The sequence below is a fragment of the Ctenocephalides felis genome, unplaced genomic scaffold (genome assembly GCF_003426905.1).
Source record: "Ctenocephalides felis isolate EL2017-DRISC unplaced genomic scaffold, ASM342690v1 CF-g0.4_SCAFFOLD_03571, whole genome shotgun sequence".
In the NCBI taxonomy this organism is placed as follows: domain Eukaryota; kingdom Metazoa; phylum Arthropoda; class Insecta; order Siphonaptera; family Pulicidae; genus Ctenocephalides; species Ctenocephalides felis.
The window spans coordinates 4313913-4328956 of record NW_020539725.1 but is presented as its reverse complement, the minus strand read 5'-3'; the positions used below and the strand labels follow the sequence as shown (position 1 = coordinate 4328956).

General features: G+C 30.7%; 1 protein-coding gene across 1 annotated transcript; it reads left to right on the top strand.

Moving 5' to 3' along the window:
• Positions 1-454: 454 nt before the first annotated feature.
• Positions 455-13935, top strand: LOC113386844 (the record flags this gene model as incomplete). Its single annotated transcript, XM_026624604.1, is given in 10 exon segments — positions 455-614; positions 3407-3590; positions 3847-3962; positions 4227-4395; positions 5965-6104; positions 6419-6533; positions 7299-7557; positions 7682-7852; positions 11535-11681; positions 13829-13935. Coding segments are annotated over 10 exon segments (1545 nt in total), but the record flags the coding sequence as incomplete, so codon positions are not given.
• Between the last annotated feature and the right edge of the window lie 1109 nt (positions 13936-15044).

Here is a 15044-nt window from a genome sequence, read left to right as displayed (position 1 = left end):
AAACGGCTGGACCCGCCTTTGCCAAAAACTAATCAGCACATTTCCCAATCAATAGGAATCGAATGTTTTTTTAACCATTCAAATTGGTTGATCCGTGCGCCCGAAAACGTGAACGAAAAAATGCGGATACAAAACACACACACACACATTCATTTTTTCTGAGGTATGCCAAAATGTTCAGAAACCCTCAAAACGTGGAGAAATGCGAAAATTTTCATTTTCGATTTTCGGTCCATTACTATAACTACTCCACGGGAAGTTAATACATTTTTAAATATAGGTGAACAAGAATTGTCGGTAGGTTTATTGTTACTTGATTCGTAATGAAACTTTGCTATGAAAATTATTTTTTTCTTTCGTCTGTTTTATTAAAAATGCATGTTGTTTCGCTACAACACTTAACAACTCATATTATTACATTTTCTATGTAATTGAATGTGTCTGATATTTCCAGGGTCGTCCTCTGCCTCACAACGTCGGCCAAGGTGTTATAATAAGTAACCTGTCACTGGTGCTGCAGGGCGTCAGTCGCACGACAGCCGGAAACTACACTTGCGTCGGATTCAACGCCGAAGGGGACGCGCCCAGCAAACCGTTCCAGCTGAACGTTCTATGTTAGTACTATTATATGCACACTTGTCATATGCAAAACTATTCCATCTATTCCATCACTAGACCTACATGCTCTATAATATTCAATATATAATATATAGAGATTTACTATTATGACGTGCAGAGATTTTATACGGAGTAGTGGGTATGGGTAAAATCGTGCTTACTAATAATGGTATTTATAAAAATTATGCGTCATTTATATGGTCTTTTGGCAAACATGCTATATACTAATTTTCAACATACATATAATATTATTATTAAGGTCTTGTAAACTAAACAACAGTGCTCACAACCAAAAACACCAACAACGAAAGAAAATTCTTTTGTTAGGGATTTTTGAACATTTCCATTTATCTCATCGTAAGAATCATCGTGATGGCTAGTTATACATATTTTGCCCTCTACTTCCAAATATTGTTAAAAAATCCTAACTTTACCTGTTTTTAAGATATCGGTGGTGGACCTTTTTACCCACAGACTTTTAAGCGCCGCTCTACACTATTACAAATAATATTACAAATTTCACCACATATTTATCATTTTCTCATACATACAATATATATTTTCGAAAAGGATTGAATTAATTACAAATATAACAAAATTTTGACTCCCAGAAGAGCAAAAAAATTTTCTTTTCTAATTTATAAATATATATTCCTTACTGAATTTAGTGGCGTTAGACGTAATAACTAGTTGTAATAAATTAAAATAATATTACCTTAATTAATAATCAACATAATCCAAAATAATTGAGATTCTACTATTTAAGTAAATGTTAATCTGTTTACTTCAAAAATAAAATTTTTGCTTTCGCTTAAAAATAATCAAGAAGATGTCTTTGGAACATACTTACCATATATTTAATTGTGAAAACCAAATTAATATATGTTCTTGAAAATAATGTTTAATTCGTCGAAAATGTATATGTATTCATTCTGTAATTTAAAGCATACGGGCAAGTACGGACAAAATGGTATGGTGTTTTGTTTTGGAAGTAAAACTTCTTAGGCGCGACTAGGGTGTAAATCCGTACAAATGCAACGGAAGTGCGTTACGGCAGATAAGATAAGGTAAGAGTCGAGTGCCAATGATTCGCCATTCGCTCTCGATGATATCATTTCTATACGGGTCTATTGCGATTAGTCGTCGCGTATGTGAAGAGAGGTCTGTCGTTGTATGCGTACCGGCTTCAACGTTGTATGCGTACCGATATCAACAAATAAATCGGCATAGACAAGTAAACATTTTAAAGTTATATCGTAGTGCAAATCTTGATTTAATGAAAAATGCCTGAATCAGAAGAATATTTTACCCTGTCCCCAATAAAGAATTATAATAAAAATAATAAAACAAATGCAGCATTTGCGCCGTGTATGAAACATGACTTTATTGAAATAGTTTCTATAAATCTTTGAGGTCATTTAAATGGAAAATATTTTTTAGGCAAAACAGATATTACAGCTGTTCAAAGAATGAGATTATATCGCCAGCGAAAAAGTAAAAAAAATTCATCAGTCAATGAATGTATGTTAATTTTAATTACATGAAGTTTTTCAATCACAATTATTACATGATGAGTTAAGTTGCGAAAACAATATTTGTTTAGGCGTTGTTTAACATAATCCACTGTTTGAACGAATATTATAGAAGTTATTAATCAGCAATTGCTTTATTTCTCTTATGAAGGTTTATTTCTAAATGCTAATTACAATGACAAACCGATCATGTCATATTTGAAGTATGAATTTAATTACATTATTTTTTTTAAATATTATACATATTTTTAATGCTATTATAAATATATAATTTATAATTTATCACTATATAAATGGTTGACACTTGTAAATATATGCATCACGGGTGTTACCATATTACTAATAAACATTATTCAAAATTTTTATATGATGTACTTATTTTAACTTAAATGCCATCTTGTACTGTAGCAAATAAGGTTTACTTCAATCGCGTGTGAACTTAAGCGCACTATTTTTATGATATTTAGTTGTTCAATGATGTTATAATCAGTCTCAATCTTTTTTACTCATTTTGGCATATTGACTACCAGCAAGATAGTATTTTATCTAAGTAGTCACAAATTATTTGCTTGGTCTTCATTCGGACTATAATAGCATAGTTATTAAGAAAAAATGCAGCTAATATTAAAAATCTCGTTGTCTATATAGTACGAACCAAGTGACATCAAAGGCAAGGATCTACTGAAATACTAATGTTTAGGAAGGCAGTCACAAATTAATTGTTTGGTCCTCTTTTGGATATCAGCACATATTGCTCAAAGGAAACAAATCATACATCGTAGCATTCAGAACAAAACTTCACCAGGTTCAAAACGGTAAAAGAGGGTTTTGCAATATATGCAAGCTTCTTCTTTTTATCTTTGGATTTTTCGGTCTGTTAATTAGAGTAAGAGTTAAACGTACAAACAAGTCCCGGGATTAATGGTTCGATCACAACCTCGGCCAAGCCCGACCAAAAACCTTGAGAATCTTGAGATTATAGAGCTCAAATATAATCTCAAATAAAAATCGTCTTCCATTGACATAGTTGCTTATAATAATATCTGGTAGAAAAATACTCTTTAGTGTAGTCATATATGTCAGTAATAGGATAAGACAATTACTGGCTTTCCATCCAAATAAGCCATATAATAAAAAATTACAAAATAATTTTGTGAATGTTTAAATTTGTATATTGTAACTAAGATGTAACAAAATGTAAAATTATAAATTCTGTCTTCTTAAATAAATTTATAAAATGATATTTTAATTTTTAGTCGCGCCAACCTGCAGACCAAACCAGCCACGTGTTCATGGAGTAGCAAAGCAGGAGCGCGCACGTGTCAGATGTTCTGTGGAAGCAAATCCACCACAAGTAACTTTTCGATGGACATTCAATAATTCGGCTGAAAGCATTGAAGTTGCAGCTGCTCACGTGGCCAGGGCCAGAAGTGAAGACACGTAAGTTTTTAAATAAAACGGAAATATGATTAATGGTTGGTTACACAGTCGTATCAACATCAAGGTCACAAATTGATATAGAGCAATTTAGTGAACGAATAATCCTTTTACCCACCAGTCACCAATACTTACAATTATATATTTGATATATATTAAATATATGTAAAAATTTTATGTGAATAATTCTCAAAAATATTTGTTTATCTAATTATAGTACCGGCGCTCTGGACAATATGAATGGGGCCACTTTTGTCAGCAGTGTGGTGACCTACACTCCAGTAACCGAACTAGATTATGGTACACTACTCTGTTGGGCTACAAATAGCATTGGCAGCCAAAGAGTTCCCTGTGTTTATCACATCATTGCAGCTGGTATGTAATTAATGAGATTCATTAAAGGACCCGATACAAATTATAAACATTTTGTAATTAAAATAATTTGTAAAATTTTAAACAAATTTTTGTTAACTTTGGCGCGATTTTTTTGTACAATATTTTTTACTAAGCACAAAAATGAATGATAAATTTAAAATAACAACAAGGATTAAATTTTATTTTCGGATTATATAACTACGAACAGATTTATGTCTACTAAATAAACGTTAGCAATATATATGTTTTTCTTTTAATTTACAGGTCGTCCTGATCAAGTCCACAATTGTACTGTAACAAACGTGTCTTTGACATCTCTAACTGTTCGTTGTTCTGCTGGATTTGATGGAGGTCTTCCTCAGTCTTTTCTATTAGAAGCAAGAGATTCGGGAACTTTAACGACAAGGGCAAATCTCACTTCTCCAGTGCCCAGGTAAAACAATCTAGATAACTTATCAAACTATTTGAATAGATAAGTAAATAATTTTAAGAGAATTTTTGCACTTAAATTTATACATTCAATATAGGATGATGGGTATTATTTTCTATATATACCCGAAACTAAAAATATTACTGTAATTAATTATGTTATGTTATTTTATTTATTGTGCAATTTTATTGTGATAATCACATCATTATCATAGTTTAATTATCGATCATGTAATTTATGGGTAATTATATCGATACAAATTATCATTGAATTAAAAATATTTTTAAAAATCTACATTATACCATAATCAATTATACTATAGATTATAGATTTTCTAAATTGGATTTTAATTTCTAATATTGTATTTTTAATCTACTTCGTCATTGCTTTATTAAGTTCCCGAAGGAGAAGTTTATGTTTTCATCAAAAAATCCGATTCGCTAATTTTATGTTTTAAGCCCTTCTGAATCGGATGAGACGAATTTTGCAAAAAGTATGTGTGTGTGTATGTGTATGTGAACAGATTTTTTGCCGTAAATCGACGTTTTCTCAAAAACGGCTTTCTCAAAAATTTAAAAGCCATTCGATGTAACTCGATTAGGACTATCGTTTTGCCCGCAATTCTGAATCGATTATGAAAATTCAAAAATCGTTCGAAAGATATTGGTTGGGAATGGTGCTGATTAGTTTTTTTGTTAAAAAAAAATTTTTCGACGATTTTTATTATTATTTTTTTGACGATAGATACCATAGTCTTCTAGATCATACTAAAATATTACGGCACTACGACAAATCGTTTTACTTTAAAAATTCGTCAAAGTTTGCAAAAATTTGGTTTTCTTTTTTTCGCATTTGTCAAAATTAGGCCTTTAATCGACGTTTTCTTAAAAACGTCTGAACCGATTTAAGAAATTTAAAAGCCATTTGATGTATCTCGATAAGGACCATCGTTTGTCAGTTTTGTGCGACGATCTGCCGAGCTGTTTCTTTGTAATTTGAGTGAAGTGTTAAACTTTTCGTCCACATTTAAGCTCATACTACCGAATCGATTTTGAAAAATCAAAAACTGTTCGAAAGATATTAGTTGGGAATGATACTGATAAGTTTTAGGTGAAAATCTGCCGAGCCGTTTTCTTGTAATCAACTGTTTTTTTGGCGATATACATCATGGTTCACAGTACTTACTGAAGTATTACGGCCTTACGACAAGTAGTTTAATTTTAAAAATTCATCAAAATTTGAGAAAACGAGTAGTATTTTGACGTTTAGAAAAATTAAAATTCGACGATTTACGATAGAGTACTTGGTCTTAATGAACATACTAAACCATTAAAGTCATACCGAAACTGGTTTAATTATAAAAGTTATTGATTTGTGAAAATTTGCTTTTAGAAAATACTCGGAGTTCACCTGTTCGTTCGGTTTGAAATATCACTCATAAATTAATGTATTTTGTTGATTAAGTCGATTATTCTAACATATCGGGAAGTTCATGTAACTTGCCTCAAGACAAAATACCAATACCAACTAGTTTAAATTAAATTTGATTAAAAATTCTATAATTATTTTTAGATTCGCAGTTGCTGGTCTAAATCCTGGTGGAAGGTATTTAATTGGAGTATATGCTTTCAACGCCAAAGGTCGCGGAGAACCTGTAGTATTACAAGCTGCAACCCTCAGACTGCCAGAGAAGCAATTGACTTCAGAAAAAGGTTTTTATTTCAATCAATTGAATTTTTAATTAAAATTGTGTAATTGACCAAAATGGTCAAAAAAAATCACCAAAATTTTTAATTAAAATTGTGTAATATTTTACCTGTTAATATCTAATTAATTTAATCTTGAATTTTATTTCAATTATGATAATCTCGAACTTTTACTATTTCTCGTAAAAAATCAAGCAACGATCTTTAACTCGTTATTTCAAACATTACCAAGTAGTAATTTATAGATATTGAATTCACTATTACTGAGTAAATTATTGATGGTAATATCAAAAACTATAATAAATATTTAATTATTTTAGAACCGCGTAGAAATATATTCTTCCGGATGACTCCAGCTTTATCGTTAACAATTGGAGCTATTCTTGCAATAATAACAGTAGCTCTTTTAGTAGCAGCTATGCTGAGACTTCAAAGGTTTGTTTATTTAAATTATTAATCATTTTGCAAACTTTACCAATTAATTTTAATTTATCGATTACCTTTTATTCATTAAACCATTGAGAGTAATCATGTTTAATATTACGATAAGATGGGTATATTATTAGTAGTATTGTATTATTAGTAGCGATCCTCATTATTTCAAAATGCTTAAAGTATTTTTTATTGTCGACTTAATTTAATTACTTGCATTTTAAATATTTCTTTGTATCGCTTATAGAAGTCACCTTTTGACTTTTATAAATGAGCAAACTCATTTCAATATCGCAACGATTTTTAATTCTTTAAAAAAAAGTAACGAAAATTTTTCAATTTGATTTTGTTAAATTGGTTTTACAGTTTTCAAATATTAACTTTTTTAGAGCAGAATTAAAATAGTCAAAATTTTAATTAAGGGGTTTCAATTCTCCGATAAAATAGAAACGATATGTTACCATGTCCTATCTTTGTATGAATTGGCAGTAAAAATCAAGCCAGAAAACTATGCATTTGCTGTGCAATCAGACGTTAATCACATAAAACCCATTTGAATACAAATTCATACAAAGATAGGATTGTACATTTCTATTTATCGTAGAATTGCTCCCTGGATTAGAAGTTACGTAGTTGATTTCATGTATTATGTTTAACAAAATTTAAGGAAAATTAATTTCTATAATTTAAATACGGTTTTAGACATGTTTAATATTTTCCCGCTTCATAATTTGTTTTCTATCTCATTTCGTTATTGAACTACTTCAGGCGTTGTCGTGGTGGTGTTACTGGAGGTATTGACGGAGCAGCCCCAAAACATGGTGAGCCAGCATCTCCTGGGCCAAGTGACAAAAGTGACACCATGACTAGTGGTGGTGGTGTTCATGCCGCCCTTTTAATGACCGCCACTGGAGGCAAAGATGCGAATGGTGGTGGAGCAGGCGTTGCTTGTCCAGATGACGGTTTGGCGGGCGGTGGTGACGAACGGGGTCCTGATGTTGTGGCGGATGCTGAAGCCGACGAGCAGGTAATAATGAGTAATATTGTAAGATTTATATTTTTAAATTCATGATATTTACTCTTTTTACTGTATTGGTTGTAATGTGTAGTTTCTGTATACTTATTAACTTATATATCTATTCACCCTATAGGCAGAGTTTCTGCGTCGCCAACCCACTGTTGCAACGATAGCTGCTCCAAGAGGCGGCTCGCCAGTTATTAGTCAATGTTGTAGAATCGGAGGCATGAATATGAATATTCCTCCGAGTCCTTTGCAAAGGATACCGCCAGGAGAACAGCATATGATTCTTAATAATCAAACGGTTAGTAAAAAACACTTAAATCATTGTTTTCTACATTAATAAGAAAAGCTCAAATTTTTTCCTATTTGACTTTAAGCAATTATATTGTGGAAACCAAACCAATTATCTCATAATCAACACCTATCACACTATGTTCAACAAAATTTCCAGCTAATTATTATTGCAGGAATATGTTTTTTGGTATTTTGGTGAAATTGATCATGTTTCTTTTTTTTTGTGGTCTAATTATGTTTTTGTGATATCATTTATATATCAAACTAGCTGTAAGTGGAATTCTGTCTTAAGGCAATTAGGGCATCGCGCCTTAAGGCAAATTGCTGGAACTTCCCGTACCAAAAATTATTATTTTTTTTTAAAACGATTAACATTTTTGAAAAAAAAATTACTTCGAAAAAATAAGATTTTTGAGAAACTATAAATTTGACATAAAATTACTTTTTTTTGAAAAAAAAATTGAAAAAAAAGATTTAATTTTTTTTTTTTTTTAATCTTTTTTTTTGAAAAAAAAATGTTTTCTCTATTTTGACATATGTTGGAAGATCTGAACTTTTTTTCGAAGCAATCGTACTGCTTTAAATGCATAGAGACAAAATATAAAGCGCGTAAGCGCCGCGTCGCTGTCTAGCGGGTAAACATTGGTACGGAACCCATAGGAATGTAAACAAAATTTATACTTATTGTTAAAATCTCTATAAAATATCTGATAATTTGATGTACATATATCTAATGATAATTTTTGTCCGCCAAATGGCATTTTTTTTTACTTTTTTCGTTATATCTCCGAAACCGCTAAACCTGCCCTTATAAAAATTTGATCAAGTCTTCATCTTGTCAATACAAGTAAAATGTTTTTTGAATTATTAAAATCGGACGCTTCGTTCTATTAAAAACTGAGGTACCGTTTTTGGCACTTTTTGCCCCATATCTTCGGAACGGCTAGACCTACCTCTGCCAAAAAATAATCAGCACGTCTCCTTATCAATACGGATCGAATGTTTTTTAAATTATTTCTTCATCCGTGTTCCCGAAATCGTCGACGAAAATTTGTTTCCGCACACACATACATACTACGCACACACACACACACACATACATCCTTCAGAAACGTCTGAAACGTAAAGATATATAAAAATTTTCATTTTCGATTTTTTGCGATTACTATAACTTACCCTACGGGAAGTTAATAATTTACGTTTAAACATGTGTATTATACTTATAATTAAGAAAATGCATACATCTCTTTATCAGATTTTTTTGTATATTAGTAAGATATACCTGTGTAGAAACTCAATATCGGTACATAAATGAAAATTATCTCGTATGTAAACCATTTACAACTTGCAACAAGTTCTACACCTTTGCTACCCACTAGCGCCTCTAGCGGCGCAATGCGCAATTATTCCAATGACCCTGAAATATTGTGAACTATCTATTTCCTTATCTATATATATATATATCGCATAATCTAAATTCACGAATAATTTAAATACATGTTGTTAAACTTAAAAAACAAAAATCTTTATTGACTCTTATTTTTGTTGAATTTTTTAAATCAGCCTCATTGTTTCTTGAAATACAAATGAAATATTACAAATAAGATGAATACAGTTATGATCGAAATACATATTGTATGGGCATATTTTTAGAAAAATTACAATGCATACAATCTTCGTATGGAACTCTGACAAAAAAAAATAATCATCGGAGTTGGAATAACTACTTAATTAATTAATTTTATTTCTTGAAAAATTGATGTATTTGTAACATATTTCACTTTATTACTATTCTCTTATTGTTTACTATTCTTACGTTGTTTGTGGTTCTTTTTACCCCAACCACGTGTAAGCTATTATGGAGGTCATATAAAAAAACTGTTGAATCTAACTGAAAAATATTAATACATCTTATAAAACAATTAAATAGCGTACACCTAAAAATTATATTCAGGTATCGTAAACTAAACTAGTTGGTTTGGTATTTAGCCTTGAGGCAAGTTACATAAACTTCCCGATATGTTTAAATAATCGACCTAATCAATAATTAACAAATTAATTTATGAGTGATTAGAAGTATTCCGAGAGGATTACTCCGTTAACTCGGAGTATTTTCAAAAAGCAACTATTCAAAAATCAACAATTAATATATTTTGAACCAATTTCCGTAGGATTTTAATAGTTTAGTATGTTTATTAAGACCAAGTACTATATTGTTATACCAAGTTATACAAGTAAAAATAAACGTCAAAAAAACTACTCATTTTCTCAAATTTTGATGAATTTTAAAAATTAAACTACTTGTTGTAAGGCCGTAATATTTTAGTAAGTTCTGTAAGACTATGATACATATCGCTAAAAAAAATCCATAAAAATCGGCTTAAATTTTTTTTTCAACAGTTAGTTACAAGAAAACGGCTCGGTAGATTTTCACCTAAAACTAATCAGTGTCATTCCCAACTAATATCTTTCGAACAGTTTTTGATTTTTTAAAATCGGTTCGGTAGGATGAGCTTAAATGTGGACGAAAGGTTTAACACTTTTTTCCAAATTACAAAGAAACGGCTTGGCAGATCGTCGCACAAAACTGACAAACGATAGTCCTCATCGAAATACATCAAATGGCTTTTAAATTTCTGAAATCGGTTCAGGCGTTTTTGAGAAATCGTCAATGAAAGGTCTAATTTTGACAAATGCCAAAAAAACGATACCAATTTTTGCAATTTGACGAATTTTCAAAGTTAAACCAATTATCGTAGGGCCGTAATATTTTAGTATGATCTAGAAGACTATAGTATCTACCGTCAAAAAAATAATAATGAAAATCGTCATCAAAAATTTTTTTAACACTTTATTACAAGAAAACGGCCAGGCCGATCTCTACCAACAACTCATCAGCACGATTCCCAATCAATATCTTTCGAACGGTTTTTGTATTTTCAAGATCGATTCAGAACTGCGGGCTAAAACGTGGACGAAAAATTTTTTACTTTTCTGCTATTTACAAAGAAACGGCTTTGCTGATCGTCGCGCAAAATTGATAAACGCTAGTCCTCATCGAGATACATGAGGACTAGTGTTTATCAACTTTGCGCGACGATCAGCAAAGCCGTTTCTTTGTAAATAGTAGAAAAGTGAAAAATTTTTGCGATTGGTAGAGATCGGCCGGGCCGTTTTCTTGTAATAAAGTGTTAAAAAAATTTTTGTCGACGATTTTCATTATTATTTTTTTGATAGTCTTCTAGATCATACTAAAATATTACGGCCGTACGATAATTGGTTTAACTTTGAAAATTCGTCAAAGTTTGCAAAAATTGGTATCGTTTTTTTTGGCATTTGTCAAAATTAGAAATCAGTCCAGCCATTTTTGAGAAAACGTCCATTTAAAAATACTTTTGTTAAAAAAATTGATAATGTGGCCTTTTATCTTATGATTGCGATGTCGTCCTAATTGAAGCGATAGCTGTTTCACGCCATCTACTTTAAAATAGTATCTTGTTTTTTAAACGATGATGATAGTGTAATATATACAAAATAGTCAAAATATCTTACTTTAATCGTTTTTGAAATGATGATGGTGAACTTTTTTACCCACGGACCTTTAAGCCTAGCTCTACCCTATGCATGCTGGTATATTATACAACTATGTTGTGAAATAAATTTATTTTATTTGATATTTTTACTTTCAGTTGTACCCAGCGCGCGCCATCCCCCGGCACATGTGGCCGAGCTACGGCGGCGGCGTAGCGGGTGTGACCAACATGTACCACGGACCGCCGCCTTCCCATGTGAATGCGGTCACCAGTATACCAATGCGACCTCTGCCTAGAAATTCAGTATGTATTTTTATTTTAAATTATAGTTTTTTTAAGTAAAACTTCTTTAGGCGCGACTAGGATGTAAATCCGTACAAATGCAACGGAAGTGCGTTACGTCCGAGTCGAGTGCCAATGCAAAAATTCGTCATTCGCTCTCGATGATATCATTTCTATACGGGTCTTTCATTTTAAATAGGGGATTTTTATTAATTGTAAGATATAGATAAACAATTATCATATAAATATATATCACGAAACAAAATCTGTTTCCAGAAAAATTTATGAACAATGCAAATAGTTTAAATTTTGTGTACTAATTTGAGACAAATTAATCAAAAACTTAATAAACATATATCACGTAAAATATAAAATTTTGATCATGTCTTAAGGCAATTTGCTGGAACTTCCCGTACCAATTTTTTTTTAAATCTCCAAATTTTTCTTTGGAAAAAATTGATTTTTGGGAATCTTGAAATTCTTGAAAAAATTACTTTTTTGAATTTACTTTTTGAATTTCTAAATATTTTGGAAATTTTGAACATATTTTTCAAAACAATCGCGCTGCTTTAGCTGCTTAGAGACGAAATATGGAAGCGCGTTAAGCGCCGTGTCGCAGTCAAACATGAATAATGTTACGGAACCCATAGAAATTTTGATAAAATTTATACTTATTATTAACCCCCCATATGGGAGTTATAGTAATGGGCCGAAAACAACATTTGGCATGCCTCAGAAAAAATGGATGTGTGTGTGTGTGTGTTTTGTATATCCGTATTTTTTTCGTCCACGTTTTCGGGCGCACGAATCAACCGATTTGTATGGTTCAAAAAACATTCGATTCCTATTGATAGGGAGATGTGCTGATTATATTTTGGCAAAGACAGGTCCAGCCGTTACGGAGATACTGAGCAAAGAGTGCAGAAAATAGAAATCGACTTTTGGGAAAACGGAGCATCCGATTTGAATTATCTAAAAACATTCAATTACTAACGATTAGGAGAAGAGGTGATTAATTTTTAGCAAATGCAGGTCCAGCCATTTCGAAGATACAGAGAACAGTTTTTGAGAGAATTAAGCGTCCGAATTATTCAAAGAACTTTCTGCTTGTTTCAATAAAATAATTGCTTTTTGAAAAAAATCTGTTTCTAATTTTTTTTTCAAAAAAAAGATTTTTTTTTCGAAAAAAAATTTTTTTTTGTGTATCGAAAATAATTCAGATTTTAATTTTAATTCTGTTCTAATATATTTTGAACAAATAATTTCAACTTTGCAATTCAGTTTATATAATTCTTATAAATATTAAACAATGTTACAATATTTATAAAAATCTATTTGAAAACATTTAATATTTCTCGATCATTTCATTACGATACGGGAAGTTCCAGCAATTTCCTTAAGGCACGATGCCATACACAACTAGCTTGTACTTTTTCTACTCAATTTCCGAAACCGCTAGACCTGCTTCCCAAAAATTTAATCAGTTCTTCATTTTGTCAATACAAGTGAAATGTTTTCTGAATTATTGAAATCGTACACTCCGTTCTCTTAAAAACGGAATTACCATTTTTGGCACTTTTTTCCTCGTATCGTCAAAACGGCTAGGCCTGCTTACGCCAAAAACTAATCAGCACGCCTCCTTATCAATAAGAAACGCATCTTTTTTAAATCATTCAAATTGGTTGGACCATGTTCCCGAAATCGAACGAACGAACATTTGTATCTAACACACACACACACTTACACCTATTTTTTGTAATGTATGAGTGTCTCTGAAACGTAGAGATACAGAAAAAAATATTTTCGATTTTTTGCGGTTACTATAACTTTCCCTACAGGAAGTTAATGAGTTCTAAACAATTTTGATTTCCATGAATACATAATTTTCAGATTATGAGCATATTTAAAAAGAGATGATTTTCATTATATTGTTGGTCATTATTTTTTCACAAAATAGAATTATAACTCTGATGAATGATGTAAACAAATTATGTGAACATTGTCTAAGAATTGATATATTTTTTTATTTTTTAAAAATTCAAAACATGTTTTCAAAAGAAGGAGGTCCCAATAATTTGTCTCAAGGCACAATGTCATTCAAGTTTATATATGTTCTGATTTTTGATAATACTCTATAATATTATTAATAATATGTTATAATCTTTCAGATTTCGAGGCCAATGACGAGCCTGACGGAAGAAGACAATTCGTCCGATCTGTCTAACATAGTCAAAAGAGAATCAACGGTCTGACTGTAGGTTTCCGGCTAACGGCCTTTTCTCCAAATTTATAAAAGGAGAATAATTTTAATTAAATATAAGATTCTACACATTACAAGTAAGTTGTATTAAAAATTTACAATAACTCATTTTATTAACAGATCTGATATATTTTAATTTATGTAATATATATTGAACTGCCAATTGCATTAAACAATTATAAGAGTTGAATGAGAACGAATATTTCTGCTAAAATATATCGTCTATCAAAATTTCTGAAGTTCAGTGCATCTGGCTTGAAAAGTGATAAAATAAGTTATAATAGATAATATTTAATTATTTTAGAAGTGGTTTAAATGTGATAAATATTAAAAGTAATATGTATACAATCAGTTTATTAATCATATAATGTATATTTGCGTACTTTTGAATGCAATATTGCATTAAGTAACCAAGTAAGTTTTCTCCTTCGAAATGTGTTTATATAAAAATTTGGGTATGTAAAACATGTATGATTAAAAAATGAATGATCATCTAACATTAATATATTATTAATTATTTGGATCGATGATTAATTGATGATAGATTTTATTTATACATGCGTTTGTTAGCTTGGAATGATCAATTTGACAATTTAAGTCGATCTTAAATATCAAAGAAATTTCTGGTTTGTGATAAGATGGATTATGAAATTTGAAAAACATGCATTTAGACCAAAATTGACCACTGTCTTGGTAACGCCTTGTTACGCTGCATTTTTCATATGAGGCGGTACTGAAAACTATCAAAAAATTATGTATTTGCTGTGCGATCAGGCATTTTACACATAAAATTTAACTTCTCGCATTTGTTATTATGACACATCACAAAGGTGCAGTTATGAGAACATTTTACATTTGAAACGCTTAACTGCACAGCAAATACACAGCATATTGATAGTTTTTAGTACCATTTTATATGCAAATTCAGGATAACATAGTTTTACCATAACATTGGTTTCTTTTACAGCAGAATTGGCCCATAAATATTAATATTTATGCTCACTATATTTGGATAAACAAAAAAATGAATGCCAAGAAATTTTCATCACCAGGGTGTTACTTTCACAATCGAATTTAATTTTACATGAACTTGATATTATAAATAATTAATAATAGTTATTATT